Below are 16,271 nucleotides of genomic sequence, written 5' to 3' on the forward strand. Positions count from 1 at the left end.
CTCCTTATATATCCATCATTTGGCCTACCGGGGTGGTGTCACTCCTCTGAGTGGCGTCACCCTGACACCAGCCTGAGTGGTCCCGTCCCGTGCTGATCCGTGCTGACCCAGCCTGATCCGTAGTGGCGCCAGCCTGACCCAGGGTGGTGCTTGGTGGTGTCAGCCCGACCCATGGTGGTGCCAGGGGTGTCAGCCTGACCTGTAGTGACGTCAAGGTGACACCCGGGTTCTCCAGTATGGTGCATGCCGTGCCGTAATGGTGCCACCATGGCTTGTACTGTCCCACAGCGGTGTGCGGTGTCGTTGGGGTGTTGCCAAGGTGACGATGGCAACACCAGGGTGGTAAAGTTTGAAGGATGTAGTGACTCGCGGAGCGATAGGTCAAACGGTGTGTGTCAAGGATGTCGCAAGGTGTTGTAGGTGTTACGAGGCTGTCGAAGTAGGCGATGGTGGCAAAGAAGTCAAAGAGTGACAGGGTTGTAACAGTACGCAAAATCAGGGAGGGACAAAGTACTTAAGGGCTGAAGTTCCCAGAGATCTTTGACAATCTCTGGTTGTTGTGTTAGTGATAGAAGTTAGTAAAGCACGAAGTTATTACACCCAGAAGTTATTGTCACCTATTCATATTTTGAAGAACAAGGTTGCTAAAGGTCGTAGCCCACGAAATTATTGGCCGTTGGTCCTGAGAAGTCAACAAAGAATCAACCCTGTGACACACCCCAGCTATCGTCTAATTATCAGCAAACATGTCACACATATCACTGTATGTCTACTGAATCTGTGTGATCAATACAATGTGCCGTTTGTGTGCTCCCAGATCAACCCTTCTGGAGGTTCTGCCTCTTCTGATTGTTCTTCTTCTTGTTCCCACGTAGGATTGTCTCCAGCTTGTTCCACCATGTTGTTTTCTGGGACTGCCGGATCCTCTGGCTCCCCTTCTATATCTCCCGCATCTGAAGGACTTGGTGATCGCCAGCTGGTTGGAGAATTTGGTGGAGCATAGGACTTGAGTGGTGTCCAGTAAAAGGGATTAGGCGGGAGGCCCAAAATCTGAACAACAACTGTCTGTAGGTCCAACGGCTCATTGGATACTAGTTCACAGTCCTCTTTTGACCTCTCCTGAAACAGCAGGGTTTCAATGGGCATTCTACTCTCAAAGCAAGTCCAAGGCCGTTTCCAACTGTAAGAATATCTGTCCCATATTTCACTTGCCTTTTGGCGCTCCTCCAAAAGGAGATCCTCAGATAGAGCTAAATTCTTATCTTCTGGCATGGTCAGATCCATCCATGCTTTCTGGAGTTGATCAAAAGGATTCACCTTCAATGGACTGATAAGGTCCTCAAGAGTGACATCTTTCTCGAGCTGCTCCAAAGACTTTGATAAAATTGAGGGAAGTTTCCGCCAGCTTGAAGGCCCCTCGTGTAATTTCAAATTCACCAGATGATCAAGGCGGTGGAAACTTCTAAAGTTGTAGGACCAGCGTAGTGGAGTTACAAGTGTGGGCTTCTCAGAAGGTTGTGACCTTGTTGACAACACTGTGTTGATCATAACATTGAAGTCATCTAGACACTTTCCCAAATTGTCATAATCATCTGTGTTGATCTGTTCTTTTGCAATCTGGCTGATAACATGCATGGCACCATCCCAGTGAGCTGCCATTGCCAGGTCAAGAGTTTTAGTCAATAAAGCATAAGTCTCAGGTGTCATCTGCAGTGACTCTGGTAATTTGAGTCCTGTCAGGGAAGAGATAACGCTTGTGCCATCATGGGAGATACACTTCCTGAGCATCCACAACTCTCGCAAGGGTCCTGAACTATCTTCCAAGACCTTTTTAGCCCAAGATAGTATTTCCCCTTCATGGTCATAGTGAGCACGCCCTAGGGCTCTGTAGTAAGAGTGCAGAACTGAATATGCTGTCCTCACAGTCTGCACTTCAAGACGTGTTGTCTTGTCCAAAGGCTTTGGCACGGCTGTAACCGTTAGTGATTCATCTGCTGGTGATGTGAAGATGATATTCTCCAAATTGCGGTTGAGTTGCTTTGACATTTCCTCACCACACATCCTCACAAAGTAAAACCCAGACTCCACTACCAAAGGCCAATCTGGGTACCCAAACAGACATCTCTCCGGGGAGAAACCATGCGTTGGTGCTGCAGTGGCTTCAGCAGACTCAGAAAATGGCCCAAGATTGTCAGGAATTGGAAGTGGTGGTGGTAGGGGGGGTAGATAGTCCACCAGTCTTTGGAGAACTTTGGGCCAGACGTGAAAAGCTGCACAACCCAGAGTCGTCACAGCCATCTCTCCTGTGTCCCTGAATGAAATACCCAAGGTGAGGGTCTCACCTTCAATGAGGCGATCAGTCATAGTGAGCTTTCTGGTGAGCTAGTAGCTGACAGGTTTGGTCTAGAGCAGGCTGGATCGGACAAGAGGATCGGGCTTTCTAAGTCGAGAAGAATGGTCGCGTCCTCGAATACGCCATTTTATTAGCTATCAAATTTGTCTAGGTAGATAGGTCTTCCTGCCCATTTGAAAGGATCCGTGGGAAAACCGAGAAAAGTGTGAGAAGCAGCGTTTCATAGCCCCGATATCCACACATTTCGTTCATCACGCCATCACGCCCGTCCGTTTCTGGCATTCTCATCTTCCCACGACATTGAAAACTCACAAGAAAACGTCTGCAAAGTCCTTCATTATGATCACACTATCTCCAGGATCTCCCCCCTGGTTCATTCACCATTTCATTCTTCCTCAATCCCCGTACCCATTTTCCCAAGTAGTCACAATCTCACGAACCCACGTTCACATGTTCACACGATCTCACCTTATCTCAAGCTGTGTCTACACAGCCTCCCTCCCCACGAAATCTCAAACCTCATCAACTCCTCCACCATTCCTCCGTTCCCATCGGGGGTCTCCTACCCCACTTGATCCGTAGAGGTAGACAATCTCATCTGAACTCTCACGTCGTGCCCACACATCTTACCACCTCATTGAATCTCCAACCTCATTCACTTTTTCCACCATTCCTCCGCTCCGACCGGAGGTCTTCCAAACGCCCATAAACCCCACTCGATCGGTGGAGGTAGAGGCGGCATCGAAGCTCCTCCTTCAGGTTTACCGTAAAGATTAGTCCACCATTCATATTTCTTCTTCTCATCTGCTGCTTTCTTAGCAGCTGTAACGGCTGCTTGTTCTTTTTCTGCTTGAGCGAGGAGAGATGCGCCGAGGGAAGTAATGAATGGGTTATTGGGTGCTGGTAGATCACCTGGTTTTGGATCAGGGGGAGGTTTTGATAGAGGACGAAGTTCGGATGCTAGTTGTGGTAAATCAGAAGCTGGTAGGAGTTGAGTGAGGACCAGAGCCTGGAAGTGAGCTTGGTAAACTATTCCATTACTCGCCAGATCAGCGTAATTGGCTGAAGTCGTCCCACGACGGTCAGATCGCTCACTCACGAGGAATGACACCTAAGTGGTGGTGTCTTGTCCTGGGGGGGTAAGGGAGTGGGCAGGGAATGGTACTTGGCAACTCACTTTGTGACTGTATGGAGGGGGAAGTTTGAGTCTTGATTTGAGAATACCAAGAATGATTTTTCGTTTCTCACTGTTTGTCAGTTACGACGATTTTTCCATATACGTCTTACATTCCTGTTGATTCCCAACAACCAATTGTCCTTCTTTGCATCCATGCTTTCATGGTGGAAAGAAACAGAGAGAAAGTAGAACAACATGCTTTGGGTGGAGGTATATATATATATATAGTAAGGACTCACTCGCTCTTACACCAATCCCACAACTGCATATAAGTCGTATAATCGACTTGAGAATAAGGATCTCCATTCGTTGCCCATTCCGCCACACTACGAACTTCATTCAATTCCAACGATGCGTAATTGGCTATCAACTCTGCTTCTGATAAATGAGGAATATCACGTCGTCCAACTCCTCCTCCTCCGATATTGACAGTATGTTCACCTGTATCTTTTCCTTTACCGGCATTTGGTTTCCCAGGTGATGGAGCATGACCTTGTAATTGAGCAGCAATGGATGCTGGCATGGGTGGAGCTGAACCGATGGGTATACCACCTGGCATTCCTGGTAATCCCGGAGCACTAGGTCCGGGTGGATATGAGTTTATATTGCCGAAACTACCGAAAGAGCCGTATGGGGAGTATGGGGGGTAAGGAGAAGGATAATGGGTCGGACCAGGATAAGGGGTTGGACCGGGATATGGAGCTGGACCGGGAGATGGGGAATAGAAATAGGCTGGATTCGGGTACATATTTGACTCGAGTGGGTATTTGGGAGACCGATTCCGACTGTTTCTACAACCCGTGTTGGACTTGAAAGGGTGGTCCCAAGCTTGAAAAGCCTGGTTTAAGTGGTATTGCAGAACGCTTACGATGCGTGGTAGTGGAAAACCGGTGGGAGTTCAGGCTGAAAATTCCCGCTGTAGAACCAGGGCGGTGTTGAGTATTGTCGAGCGGGATAGAAGAAGTTGGCTTAAGAAAGGCACCAATACCCGGAGGGAAGATTGAGATAAGTAGCGAGGACGTAAAGTGTATTGAAAGCAGATAAATCTCTCTACAGAATCGTTCCTATATTGCTGGTGGTAACGTGGCAACGGAAAAACGCCACTCGAGGATTACGCGTTCTGAATTAAACCCACTTGCGATGATGAGTGAGAGTAACAGAGCTTGTTATTCGCGACGTGGGGGCATTTGCAGATTACGACGAAAATAGATTTGGCGATAATCGATTCAAGACTATCAGTCAGCTTGAAATTCTGATCCGCAGGTAAAGAAGTCAAGATGTCAAATCCGAATGAAATGACGAGAGACAAGTGGAGAGAAATAAATCCCGAATATACTTGACGGAGATGAGAAATGAAGATGGAAAAGGCGTATGTATGGAGTGGCGAGTGAATTAATATGTGATAATAATGGGTGTTTTGCGACGGAGAAACGACGAGGAACAAGATTCTAAAGGATACAGTTGAGAGAGGATGATATCAAAGATCAGAAGCTATAGCTATAGCTTGGATTGATGGGTGGACCGGAGAGAAGATATCTCACGAACGATAGAAAGAAGTGAAGGACAAGAGGGAAGAAGGAAGAAGCAACTCACTTTCAACTACCTTAATATCCTTGGTTCCCCACCCCTTCCATGCCTTTCAAACTTCAGAAACTCGGCCGACGTTTTGACAGGTGGTAAAGGGCGTGTTTTCATCCTTCTTATACACGTGTAAAAGTACGACGTTCTTTCTTCTCTTGGTAAAGACACGTGGAATGATGTGACTATATATTTATCTCCTCAAGCACGTCAACAAGTTAGCACGTCAGATGGGAACTACGGACTTGGAGTGTATGAGCTAAGTGAGGGAGACATGGGAAATCCAAAATGGAGACTAGGGGAGTTTATGGAGTTGTACTATGAAATGACGATGGAGAATAACATGGTCATTTTTGATGCGGGTTCAAAATATTTGATCGTGTTGGAATCAGGAATGATGGTTAGAAAGATGGAGAGTATGTAGTATTGATAAGCTTGAGGAATCCTAAAGTGTAATTTCTCTTGCCGGCCGTTGCCATTTCCATAACAGACTGAATTTTGATGGTGATACGATGTTGAGATTTGATGGTGGCGTGTTAAAAATATTTTCAACATGAGGCATTGTTGACGTAGGTTGAAGAGTACGCAAGTAAGCAGAAAGAGGACTTGAAAGGTCAGACTGCCCATGTGGGCACCACCAGTTTCACTGACCCGACCGGCGAGTTTTAGTGTTACCGAGTCAAAAGAGGGCATGAGTGATCAGGTGAGTGGGGTCTGAAAAGGACAAGCGGAGTCAGATGGAGACAGAGGGGATGTGTGAAAGACATGAAAGTGGAAGGGGAGTTGGGAAAAGGAGGGATGAGGCGTGTGAGAAATATATGGGGAATTAGCAGATCAATACGCCCACCAATCTATGCATGCCAAAAAACACCCTTGCATGAGATACGTCCGAGAAGAGATCATCGATAGTGATGCACCTCCTCTTTCTCCCTTCCTCGCATGAAAGGCGGCTCGGTGCCTTTGTACTGTTCGTTAGCTTAATCCCGTCCAGTAATCTTAGGTAAAGTAAGCCGGGATGGGAAAGGATTTGGTGTGAAAAGAACCTCTGCTCATAGATGAAAACGCCGAAAAGCGCCACGACGAAAGCGGAGGTCTGATGGACTAAACAGAAAATGATAGGTTAGGTCGACCACTCACGTAGATATCGGTCCAGAAGTCTTTGAGGTCAGGGTGAGGGGATTGCTTGGCCTCTTCCACCGCATGGTCAACTTCCTCCTTGGCGGATTTGTCGATGGCCTAGGCATCAGCAAGTCTTCACGGCCATCTTAGCCTAGAAGCGATAACAAAAGACATTAGTTACGACCGCAAAGCCCATTTGACAAATGGCCCGACTCGGCATCAAGAGCTACTGAGGATTCGAGCTGCCGGGTCCAGAAATTAGATAGTACGTATGAGCCGCCTTGGTGTAGAGTTGGAAAAGTGAAAGTGTCATTTCACTCACCTTCAAGCTGTCCTCATCCGTCACACCCCACTCGAGAATGTATCTCCTGAGACCGGCAATGGCGTCGCTCTTCGAACGCACTTGCTGAATCTCTTCACGAGTACGATAAGTGGTACCGGGGTCCGACATGCTGACCATCAGCTGTTTCCGTGCTAGCGTCTCTTTACTTGAAGCAGATTGACTCACGAGTGACCTCCGTATCGGTAAGTCACGAATTCCATGACTAAAGGTCCTTTGCCGGAAACAGTCCATTCCTTGGCCCACTGTGCAGCTCGGAGAACAGCAAGGATGTCCATACCATTGACCTTGAAATCAGCTACTTGCTCGCTTACTTGGATCGGGAGATTTCAGTCAGCTTCTTGTACTCACCTGCAAACCGGGAATTTGATCACCACGAGTGAAGAATGACGTGTTCATCGCAGCTCGCTCGGCTGACGTTCCCATACCATATTTGTTATTTTCACATGAAAAGACGACGGGAAGGTTCCACAGCTTTGCCTGGGAGTTAGCAGACTGTTTGTCGCGGAGCACATAAACAGGGGTGACTTCATGAAAGCAGTGTAGAGCGACAAGAGTGAAGCACTGACCATGTTGTAGGATTCAAACACCTGCCCCTGGTTGGAGGCACCGTCACCGTAAAGTGCGAACGTCACGGATGGTTTGTTGAGATACTTTTGGGCGAAGGCGATACCAGTTCCGACGGGCACCTTTTGATCAGCCGTGTCCCGTGCGTCAGTCGGTTCAGACACTGGCTTTGAGGAGGTGAAAGAGGTAGCGAGACTGACCTGAGCACCGACGATACCGTTACCACCAAAGAAGGAAGGAGTAAAAATGTGCATAGAGCCACCTTTACCGTGAGACATACCAGCTTGGCGGCCTGATTGTCAGCATGCAAAGCCCTACACGATAGATCGTGTTGATTGACTGGTATTTTCGACTCAGACATCTGCCTGAGCTCGAGCCACTCTTGTACGAGATTTGGCACCCATCCTCGATGGGGATGTCGAGTCCTAATTCATACAAAAGGAGCATCTGCTGCAAGGATCGATACGCAAACCGGGCAGAATGTTGTATAGATCAATGGCCAATGTTTCCCAACGGTACCGGCGGAGTGAAAAAGGGGCAAGCATGTCTAGAGGCATGCGAAGCCTTAACTCACCCATCAACTCGGCCAAAACACCCTTGATAGTCCCTCCCCTCATCACAGCAAAAGTATGACACCTATAAGCCGTGATGACCCTATCATCCGGAGTCATGGCCTTCTCCATACCGACACTGATGGCTTCCTGACCAATGGCCAAATGGCAGAAACCCCTGATGAGCTTTTGCTTGTATAGAGCATCAGCGGCCTGTTCCATTCGACGCATTTGGACCATTTTGTGGTACATGTCAACCAAACCATCTTTAGAAATTTCGATTTCGGGGTCGGGGACGTCGCATCGGTAAGAATGGAAAGAGTCGCCGGGTAGGTTGACTTTGAACTGAGAGGTCAGTTCCTGATAGTAACTCTCTCTCATCTGGGAAGGCTTGAAGGCTTGTAAAGTGTGGTGAAGCTAGCAGATGACTCTAGACTATGGTGACGATTTCACTGGGTCTCTAGATAGGTTTGAATCTGAACACCCGCGTGAAGAGTATAAGGAAAATTGAATGATTGATCGAGAATCCATCAGAGGGTCCGTATGAAAGGTATGAGAAATGATAAGGGGAGAGGAGGGGTGAAAGATGGGAATGTAGAGAAGATGTCCAGACTCACAGTGGCCGATCCAGACTCTGGCAAGCTCTCAGCGGGACTAGATTTATCCGCATCGGTCTGTAATCCTCTGACCTGAGTCACACCCGAACGTAGGGGTTTCTACCATCAGCGACCTTTCTTGAAATTTTGGCATTTAACTGTCGGACCTCGACCACTCTCCCCGAAACTTCTTTCTTTTCTCAACAGTCGCTTGAAGTATACCCATGGCTAGGCCATACCCGTCTGCGCATTCTCGCCAGCCTCACACGACCTGTCATCGATCACTAGTCCACAAGCATCGTCCATCACCCATCCCTCCGCTATCCCCCGGGGCGACCATCAAAGACAAGTTCGACAAGATAGACGCAGATGATGATTGAGGAGGTATTGAACAATCTGGACGACTCACCACTGCTAAATGTCTCGCCCTTAGAGCCCTCGTACGTAGGACGAACGACATTGTAGTGACTTGATAGATGAAAAGAGACGGAAAGAACGGATCGGAATGGGATGGCCCGTCTCCGTGGGGATAAGTGACGTGGCATTAAAATCACATTAGCTTATCACTCGCAAAAGTTGCAACCATCGTTCACTCGAAGATTTAGTCCACACATCTTTCTACCATTCTGCACATTGAAATACGCTACGGCCAATTCAAGTACGAGGGGAACGAATAGGTAGTGTAAAGAATAACCCCTGTCGGAAAGCTGCAGAATAAAATGGCCCCTTCAGCCACTCCCGCCCCAAGCACCCCAGCTCCTCTCCCTGCAAATTTCTCCCAAGCACAAGCTAAGAAGGCCGTAGATGCATTGTTGAATCATCACGAAAAGGTAGCAGCTGAGAAAGAGAAGACCGAATTGGTGCCTAGAGAAGAACATGTTTGGCTGGTGGTCAATACCAAGAGAGGTAGTACGAGGAAGAGGTTGATGCCTGTCAGAGTGTGAGTGATCGTTTCTCTTCTCTCCCATCCATCGTCTATGTCCATAATCTCAGGTACCTAGTAATCACTATCCCTATTCTTGTTTGGTATATAGTATCTTGGTCCTTCTTGCTTGTCGCCAGGATTCGTCAGGAATCTGTCAAAAACCCATATCCTTCAAGTGGTATAGGTTTTTGACAGGAATGAGCATCCCAAAGTAAAATGTGCATCACTGATCTCAGACAATTACCTCATCCTCCTCTTCCCCCTCCTCCAGCCTCCTCAGTCTGTCTCATCTCCAAATCTCCCCAAAGAACGTACAAAGACCTTTTGTCCGATAACAAGATCAAATTTATAAATCGTGTCGTGGGCGTCGAAAAGCTCAAAGGCAAATTTAAACCGTTTGAACCCCGTAGACAATTGTTGAAAGAGCATGATATGTTCTTATGTGATGAGGCCGTTCTGGATATGATGCCGGGTTTATTGGGGAAGATGTTTTTTCAAGCTAAAAAGTGGGTATTTGTTTCCTCTCCCACCCCCATTCTTTCCCCCTTCCCCATATTTACCCTCCTCCGTCGCTCTTTTCGCCGTATTGCTACTCATCATCATGACTTCTCGCCTAGGTTGACGTCCTCACTCGTACTCCTCTACTTCCGCCCCCATTCCTCTCTCCGTGCCCGTTGTTTCAGGGACCTACGGGCACCTAAGAGATCAACTAGACTGGGGAAGATGGAACCGCAGGTGTGACCAAGCTTATGAGGGTCCGAACTGATCGTCAGACAACCCATACCCGTCAATATGAAACGTAAAGATCTTCGAACCGAACTCGCTCGAGCCATCTCATCAACTTACTTCCACCCTACCACCGGAACCTCGACCTCTACACGTATTGCCACACCTGGAGTTACCTCCGCTTCCCAGACATTGGAAAACCTCTTAGAGGCTATTCCGCGGGTGGTGGGTTTGATACCTGACGCATGGGACAATGTTCTGTCTATAGGGATCAAAACGAGTGAATCGGTATTGCTACCCGTCTGGAATGCGAAATTGGATGAGAGATTTAAGAATGGGAAGAAAGAAGAGGGGGATGTGGCTATGGAGGAATCGGATGTTGAGTTGGAGTCAGAGAAGGTGAACACTAAGGGAAGCAGTAAATTGACATTGGAGAAAGGCGCGGATAAGGTCAATTTGAAAGAGGATAAGAAAGGGAAAGATAAGACGAGTAAAGCGGACAAATTGGCAGGTAAAGGTGAAGGCAAGAAGGTATCTTCCGGAACGAAGAAATCCAAGACTTCCGCTATAGGGGTTTTGTAGACTCGGTTCAACATTCATCTTACTTCCCCATTCCACCTTTTGACCTCCTTGTTATACAAATCAACAATCATCGGGGATCTCTTACACAGTTTGAGAATTTGAGATATTATGTTGATATGCATCGGATGTGGCTGAACACTTACTACATATACGAAGTTACCCCGTGGGGTAAGGTGAGTAGTCAAACGTCACATCTTTCCTTCCCTTGTCATCATGGTCCATCCCTTGGCTTCTCCACTTCTCTCCCCGTCAGACCCACCTTGTATCCTGTCCTCCCCACCTCCCCTTCCCTCCCCTTTCTCGCAGTATAGATACCCCCTCTCATCACTGCCTATCGGTGTCGTCTCCCAGGATATCATCTCATCGATCGTGGTTCGTATCTACCGGGCTACCGGCTAGGCTGATCAATCATCAATCACCTCTTGGCATATTGCCCCCATCTTGTGACTCTCTCACTTTCCAACGCCACTCTGTCTATCACAGAACCATCCAAAAATGTTACCTCCTCCAGGTGCATCACCATCTTCTTACGCATATCAACTCTCTCCCTCTCTTCCACGAACAATCAAAAAACATCTCTCCAACCTTTCCTTATCTCCAACTCGAACAAGGAAACCAAGTCGACGGACAAGGTCTGAATATCTTCCTTCCAGCACAGGTGTCGAAGAAGAAGATGGAAAATCGTCTGATATAATGGGAAACGAAGGTTCTTCCAGCGAAAGAAATGTCAAGCGGTATACCAGTGGTGGCAAGGCAGGCATCATGGGAAATCGGGAGAGGGGATATTCTCGTGCAAGAGGATCAGGGTATATGACGGATGATGAGAGGGTGATAGGTTTTAATGATGGGGATGACGAGGGGGAAGTGGAGGGATGCGAAGAGAGAGGATTGGAAGAGACTTTGGAGAGGATTGGAATGGGTGAGTACCTCTTCATATGTTTTTCTGCCCGACTGTGGAATATCATTTCGGCTGGAGAGTAGAGTGCAATGGGGAGGAAAGGGAAAGAAATTGATATATAGGTGCATATCACTGGAGACTTCTTGTCAGTCTACTTTCGGTCTGCAGGTTTGAAGTGAACCTGACAACTTAGGCACTGTGTGGATTCGGATGGATGTCGGACAATTCTGCTTTGCAATGTATAGGTGGGTTGTGTGTTTATCTCTCTCACTCCCAGCAGATCCTCATACCCCTTGTCTGACCTCATAACACGCTCACAATAGTGTTGAAGACGACTCCATCGAGACTCTGAAAGAGTATGAAATCGCGCTATGTCTTTCTAAGTCAGGTATGATGAAAGAGTTTTTGTGAGAGAGTCGTGAACTGGAGCAGTCAGGATGAAAAGAGAAGGAGCTCATGAATAGCTGTAATCTTGCCTAGAGTGCAGGTGCATTATGACCTCACTGCCCGGGTTGTGGGTCTATTATCAGCTTCAACCATGGCGGGGGTGAGTTCATCCCTCGGTCTTTACTTCTTCCTGTTTCTGCTCTCAGCTATCACGCGTATACAGTTCTAAGTCGTACTTCTGCTCTCAAACTGTAGCTTTGTACCGTTTGTTTATCCCCTCAAACGGTTTAGAAGCACGATTGATCGGCACCAGAGAAGATGGTCATCAGACGATCTTCCTCAATAGTGGATCGAGTGGAGACTGACAAATAGATGATGATAGGTGCTGTAGGCTGGGGAGTCCTCTCTGACATCTTGGGTCGAGCATTACCGTTCAACGCCACTTTATTGCTCACTGCTGTTTTTGGGATTGCAGCTTCGTACGCTCCGGGATTTGGGTCATTATGTTTTTGTCTTTTTCTTTTGGGTACGGCTGTTGGGTGAGTATGTGTTCACAGTCCCTCTACCTTGACCCTCTCCACTGATCATATTGCTTCTCTGCTTCACCCATCGCCTGGCATTTCACTCACTCCACTCGTCTTATTGACTCGAATCATCTTTCGCTTTGTCTAGGGCCAGTACATGATTCATCTTTGACTGCAACCCACGCTCGTCACATCCTGCGTGTATCTTAGTGAATGGAAGAACACGGAAGAATGGTCATATCTGCGAGGCTCAGAAGCTGACAAACAGCGGGTCAATGCCTACAGACGGAACATTATTCCTCGAAAACCTTCCTCATAGTAAACAATACCTCCTCACTCTTCTTTCTGTCTTTTTTGGTCTCGGCGCCGTGCTCTCATCTGTCGTCAGCTACTTCTTTCTGCCTGGTGCTAGCTGCAGACATTTCGACGGATGTGATATTGCCGGAGGGGCAAATGATGGCTGGCGAAGGGTATTGTTCATCCTTGGTCTCTTCGTAAGTCGTATTTCTATTTCTATCCTCTGCTCTTCTTCTTCAAACCCTCATATTGAATTTCTTACATGACGTAACTTAGCTATCACACTCACATATCGTGTTCATGATGAAGAAACATCAGACAGGAACAACACGTTGACGATCAGAATCTCATATGTGCACTCATGAGATGGTTTCTTTTCCAACTCCATGAATCTCCCCGATATCTAGTTTCCAACGGTCGAGAAGCTGACGCCGTCGTCGCTCTCCGTGCCATAGCAACATTCAACGCACACGAGATCGAGATCCATGCTGCTGATGTTCAACTTGAAACTGCTCCGTGTGACGAACCAAAACACTCATCTCCTCGTTCTTCTTCTTTCACCTCCATTTCTAGACCTCCATCAGATGAACGTTCCCTAATCCCCATTTCTACTACTTCCCCTAGACCTTCTTCCTCCGACGGAAACTCTCGGACTAGATATGACGCAGTCGGTGTCGGACCTCCTTCCTCAGTGGTGAGAGAACCAGTTCGAATGGGATCGGAATTCTACACCGGTCCCATCACAGATGAACAAGATATGAATGAATTCGATCAAGCGTTCTCTCATTCTCATATCACTCAAGGTGAGGTGGAAGAGGAAGAGGAAGAGGAATCTTTGATAGGTAAAGACAATAAGGATAACGGGTTGAGGTCAGAGAAATCTAGGTTAGATTTGAAAACGGGTAGAAATTTAGGATTAGGTTGGATGGAAAGTTGGAGAGAACAAATGGGAAAATTATTCGTTCCTCAATGGAGAAGGACAGTGATACTCATGTGGATTATATGGGGTAGTATGTCGTTTGGTCAGTCTAGTGTTTCATTTCTCATCGTGTTGTCCTCCTCTTCCCTGTGTGTTTATCCCCTCTCATGTATTCCTTCTCATCTGTTCGTAATCCCTTGCCATCTTGATGTCATCTTTGAGGAGGTCTTTTCTCTATACCTCTCAATCCAAGTGGACCCATTAGCAACTCGAAAATCACCTCTGTTCCTCGATCTTACTTTTTTTTGTAGATCTTCAAGCGGCTTTGATTGATGAGGGACACTCCAGGAGTGACGTTTATATGTGGGGAAAGACAGTCAACTGACGAATAGCATACACTATGTTCAACGTCTGGTTACCTGCCGTATTGGAATCCAGAGCAAAGGGGGAAGGTGATGAAGCTATAAGACGAAGCTTTGACGGAATTCGTTTTGTATTCCCTCGCTGGATGTCCGGGGTCTTTGGTGGGTGTATCTTCCTTCGTCGGTGAAGTGCTACATGGCACATATCCTCTTCCATACCGTTTCCTCCATTTACCACCACCACCACCACCACCACCACCACCAACACCACCAACACTACGCACCCATACACCCTTTTTGTATAGTGGATACTGCCGCTTGACCCTATCATCGTAAAAACCACTTTTTAGTCTATTGCTTTCCCTGTACACCATTACATCATGATTCAGGGTCTCACCTCTGAGTGAGATCTAGGTACAATTTTGCTAATGATCAAGCTCGGAGCATGGATGATTCAAACTTCCCTAGGTCGTCGGAAATCTCTAGCGATATGTACCATAGCCACAGCTTTATCAACGTTTGCTTTTATCCGAGTTTCGGCAGATTGGGCGGTGGTAGTGAGTAGTATGGTCATTGCTTTGGCTGCTACGGCCATGTATGCGGTTTTGTGTGAGTGATTATCTTGAAGTTGTTATCGTCTCCTTCATGTCCTCGCACAATACATGACATACAAATTGTTTCTCATTCATCATTCCTCCTTGTCACGCCATCGACCATGTCAACTCCTACATGTCAATTCCTTCATGTCAATTCCTACACCCCAATTTCTACACGACAATTTCTACATGTCATCCCTTTCATGTCAATTTCTCATATATGTCAATTCTTACACACCATCCTCTCTTCGTTTTCCTTGTTCCAGGACAGACATACACTTCCATCTTTAGCCTTCCTGATGAGACCGTATGGTCATATGGCGTGGTAGGGAAGTCGAATTAAATGATTGATGAATAGACGGCATGACTCCAGAAACTTTTGGAACTGGTATAAGAGGTACAGCATGTGGTACTTCTGCCGCTCTTTCTCGATTGTGAGTTACTTTCTCTCAAGATCAAACTCTATATTCTTCTTTCAACAATTCACACGTCATACCGATTTTCCTTAAATTTTGCACATCCTCTTCCCTTGCCTCTTAGTTCAACTTCACCTGTTATCTGAATCCCCCCTCTCTTGGCGTCTCCTATCATTCAATCACTCTTCATTCAGCGAGGCTTCTCTTAGAATTCCTGATCGTTACCCTCGTCGGAAGACTAGTCACACCTTTCAAAGAAGCCTCTCTCAAATTCTCTCATTCTCCGATGATACCCTTAATCAGAAGTCCACCTTGAGTCTTGGACTCATCTCGAATCATCTGGAGTCAAAACATTTGAAATGATATAAGATATAAAGTTATAAGCTGACTAAAATACAGTACCGGAATCCTTGCTCCTGTCTCCGCAGGTTACTTATTAACCCTCTCACCACAATTACCAGTTTTCACTTCTGCCGCTTTATTCGTCTTTACCGCTGGATGTAGTTTGGCATTACCTTTTGAACGTTTGGCTGAAGGGAAAGGTTTTAAGGGAGGGATGATGCATTGATTCTTGTTGGTTCTTCCTTCTCCATCTTCCATCTTCCATCTTCCCATCTTCCCATCTTCCATCTTCCATCTTCCCATCTTCCCATCTTCCATCTTCCATCTTCCCATCTTCCATCTTCCATCTTCCATCTTCCATCTTCCATCTTCCATCTTCCATCCATACTTCATCTCACATTCCCACCAGTGGTTTTGGGCTCTTGTGAGTGAACACATCGTCTATCGTCTATTCTCATCATTGAAGTTTGACCCCTTTCCTTCTGAATCACAATCATCACATACTGGATAACAATATCAAAATCTACTCTCAATTAATATATATCTAATTTTGCACAGTGAAAGATAAATCAAGAGAAGTTGCATAATTTCATTCAACTTCACTAAATACACAAATGGATTGTTGTAGTATTTCCACCCCTTTCTTGATCATGAACCTCATATATTCCACTGAGTCACTTGTCTCACACGTTTGTTCTATCGAAATCAATATCTTGATTATTTAAGATAACGGAAAATTTACATTCACACGTTAAACTTTTACTCTTACTCAACACTTTACTCTTGCTCGGTTTCAAAAAGAATTTTCGCTGATGATTTCTTCGATATGTTTTGATGATGATAAAGTTTGTGTTCCTCCTGATGTTTTTTTAAACTCCACGTGAATTGGTCTTTGCTTTAAGAAACACTATAGATCCTTGGCCCTGGGTTCTTTTTTCTTCAATCTGTTTTTCCTTCCTCAAGGGATAATTAAGATGACGAAATCGGACATTCATAAACTCATGGATATACCAATA

General features: G+C 46.4%; 5 protein-coding genes across 5 annotated transcripts; 2 read left to right on the forward strand and 3 right to left on the reverse strand.

Moving 5' to 3' along the window:
- Positions 1-786: 786 nt before the first annotated feature.
- Positions 787-2,364, reverse strand: TREMEDRAFT_62994 (uncharacterized protein; the record flags this gene model as incomplete). Its single annotated transcript, XM_007005341.1, has 1 exon — positions 787-2,364. The coding sequence occupies one exon, from the start codon at positions 2,362-2,364 to the stop codon at positions 787-789; it is 1,578 nt and encodes a 525-aa protein (XP_007005403.1).
- A 644-nt stretch (positions 2,365-3,008) lies between these two features.
- On the reverse strand, positions 3,009-4,278 carry TREMEDRAFT_62995 (uncharacterized protein; the record flags this gene model as incomplete). The annotated part of the gene is made up of 3 exons (XM_007005342.1): positions 3,009-3,362; positions 3,531-3,600; positions 3,770-4,278. 3 exons carry the CDS (start codon positions 4,276-4,278, stop codon positions 3,009-3,011), a joined length of 933 nt encoding a protein of 310 aa, XP_007005404.1.
- Positions 4,279-5,947: 1,669 nt separating this feature from the next.
- TREMEDRAFT_44393 (uncharacterized protein) lies at positions 5,948-8,755 on the reverse strand. The gene is made up of 10 exons (XM_007005291.1): positions 8,691-8,755; positions 8,303-8,401; positions 7,709-8,030; positions 7,335-7,426; positions 7,137-7,256; positions 6,919-7,047; positions 6,736-6,854; positions 6,550-6,679; positions 6,246-6,344; positions 5,948-6,073 (listed from the first exon to the last, which is right to left on the reverse strand). The coding sequence occupies exons 1-10, from the start codon at positions 8,739-8,741 to the stop codon at positions 6,008-6,010; spliced, it is 1,227 nt and encodes a 408-aa protein (XP_007005353.1). The 5' UTR covers positions 8,742-8,755; the 3' UTR covers positions 5,948-6,007.
- A 239-nt stretch (positions 8,756-8,994) lies between these two features.
- TREMEDRAFT_39479 (uncharacterized protein) lies at positions 8,995-10,646 on the forward strand. The gene is made up of 3 exons (XM_007005270.1): positions 8,995-9,221; positions 9,443-9,712; positions 9,980-10,646. The coding sequence occupies exons 1-3, from the start codon at positions 9,001-9,003 to the stop codon at positions 10,512-10,514; spliced, it is 1,026 nt and encodes a 341-aa protein (XP_007005332.1). The 5' UTR covers positions 8,995-9,000; the 3' UTR covers positions 10,515-10,646.
- A 143-nt stretch (positions 10,647-10,789) lies between these two features.
- Positions 10,790-15,931, forward strand: TREMEDRAFT_71829 (uncharacterized protein). Its single transcript, XM_007005468.1, has 13 exons — positions 10,790-11,433; positions 11,535-11,557; positions 11,606-11,657; positions 11,877-11,959; positions 12,172-12,338; positions 12,592-12,817; positions 12,964-13,642; positions 13,932-13,991; positions 14,014-14,063; positions 14,339-14,510; positions 14,856-14,931; positions 15,313-15,679; positions 15,814-15,931. Exons 1-12 carry the CDS (start codon positions 11,010-11,012, stop codon positions 15,479-15,481), a joined length of 2,181 nt encoding a protein of 726 aa, XP_007005530.1. The 5' UTR covers positions 10,790-11,009; the 3' UTR covers positions 15,482-15,679; positions 15,814-15,931.
- The last annotated feature ends 340 nt before the right edge of the window (positions 15,932-16,271 follow it).

Source organism: Tremella mesenterica, assembly GCF_000271645.1.
Source record: "Tremella mesenterica DSM 1558 unplaced genomic scaffold TREMEscaffold_7, whole genome shotgun sequence".
Lineage (NCBI taxonomy): Eukaryota > Fungi > Basidiomycota > Tremellomycetes > Tremellales > Tremellaceae > Tremella > Tremella mesenterica.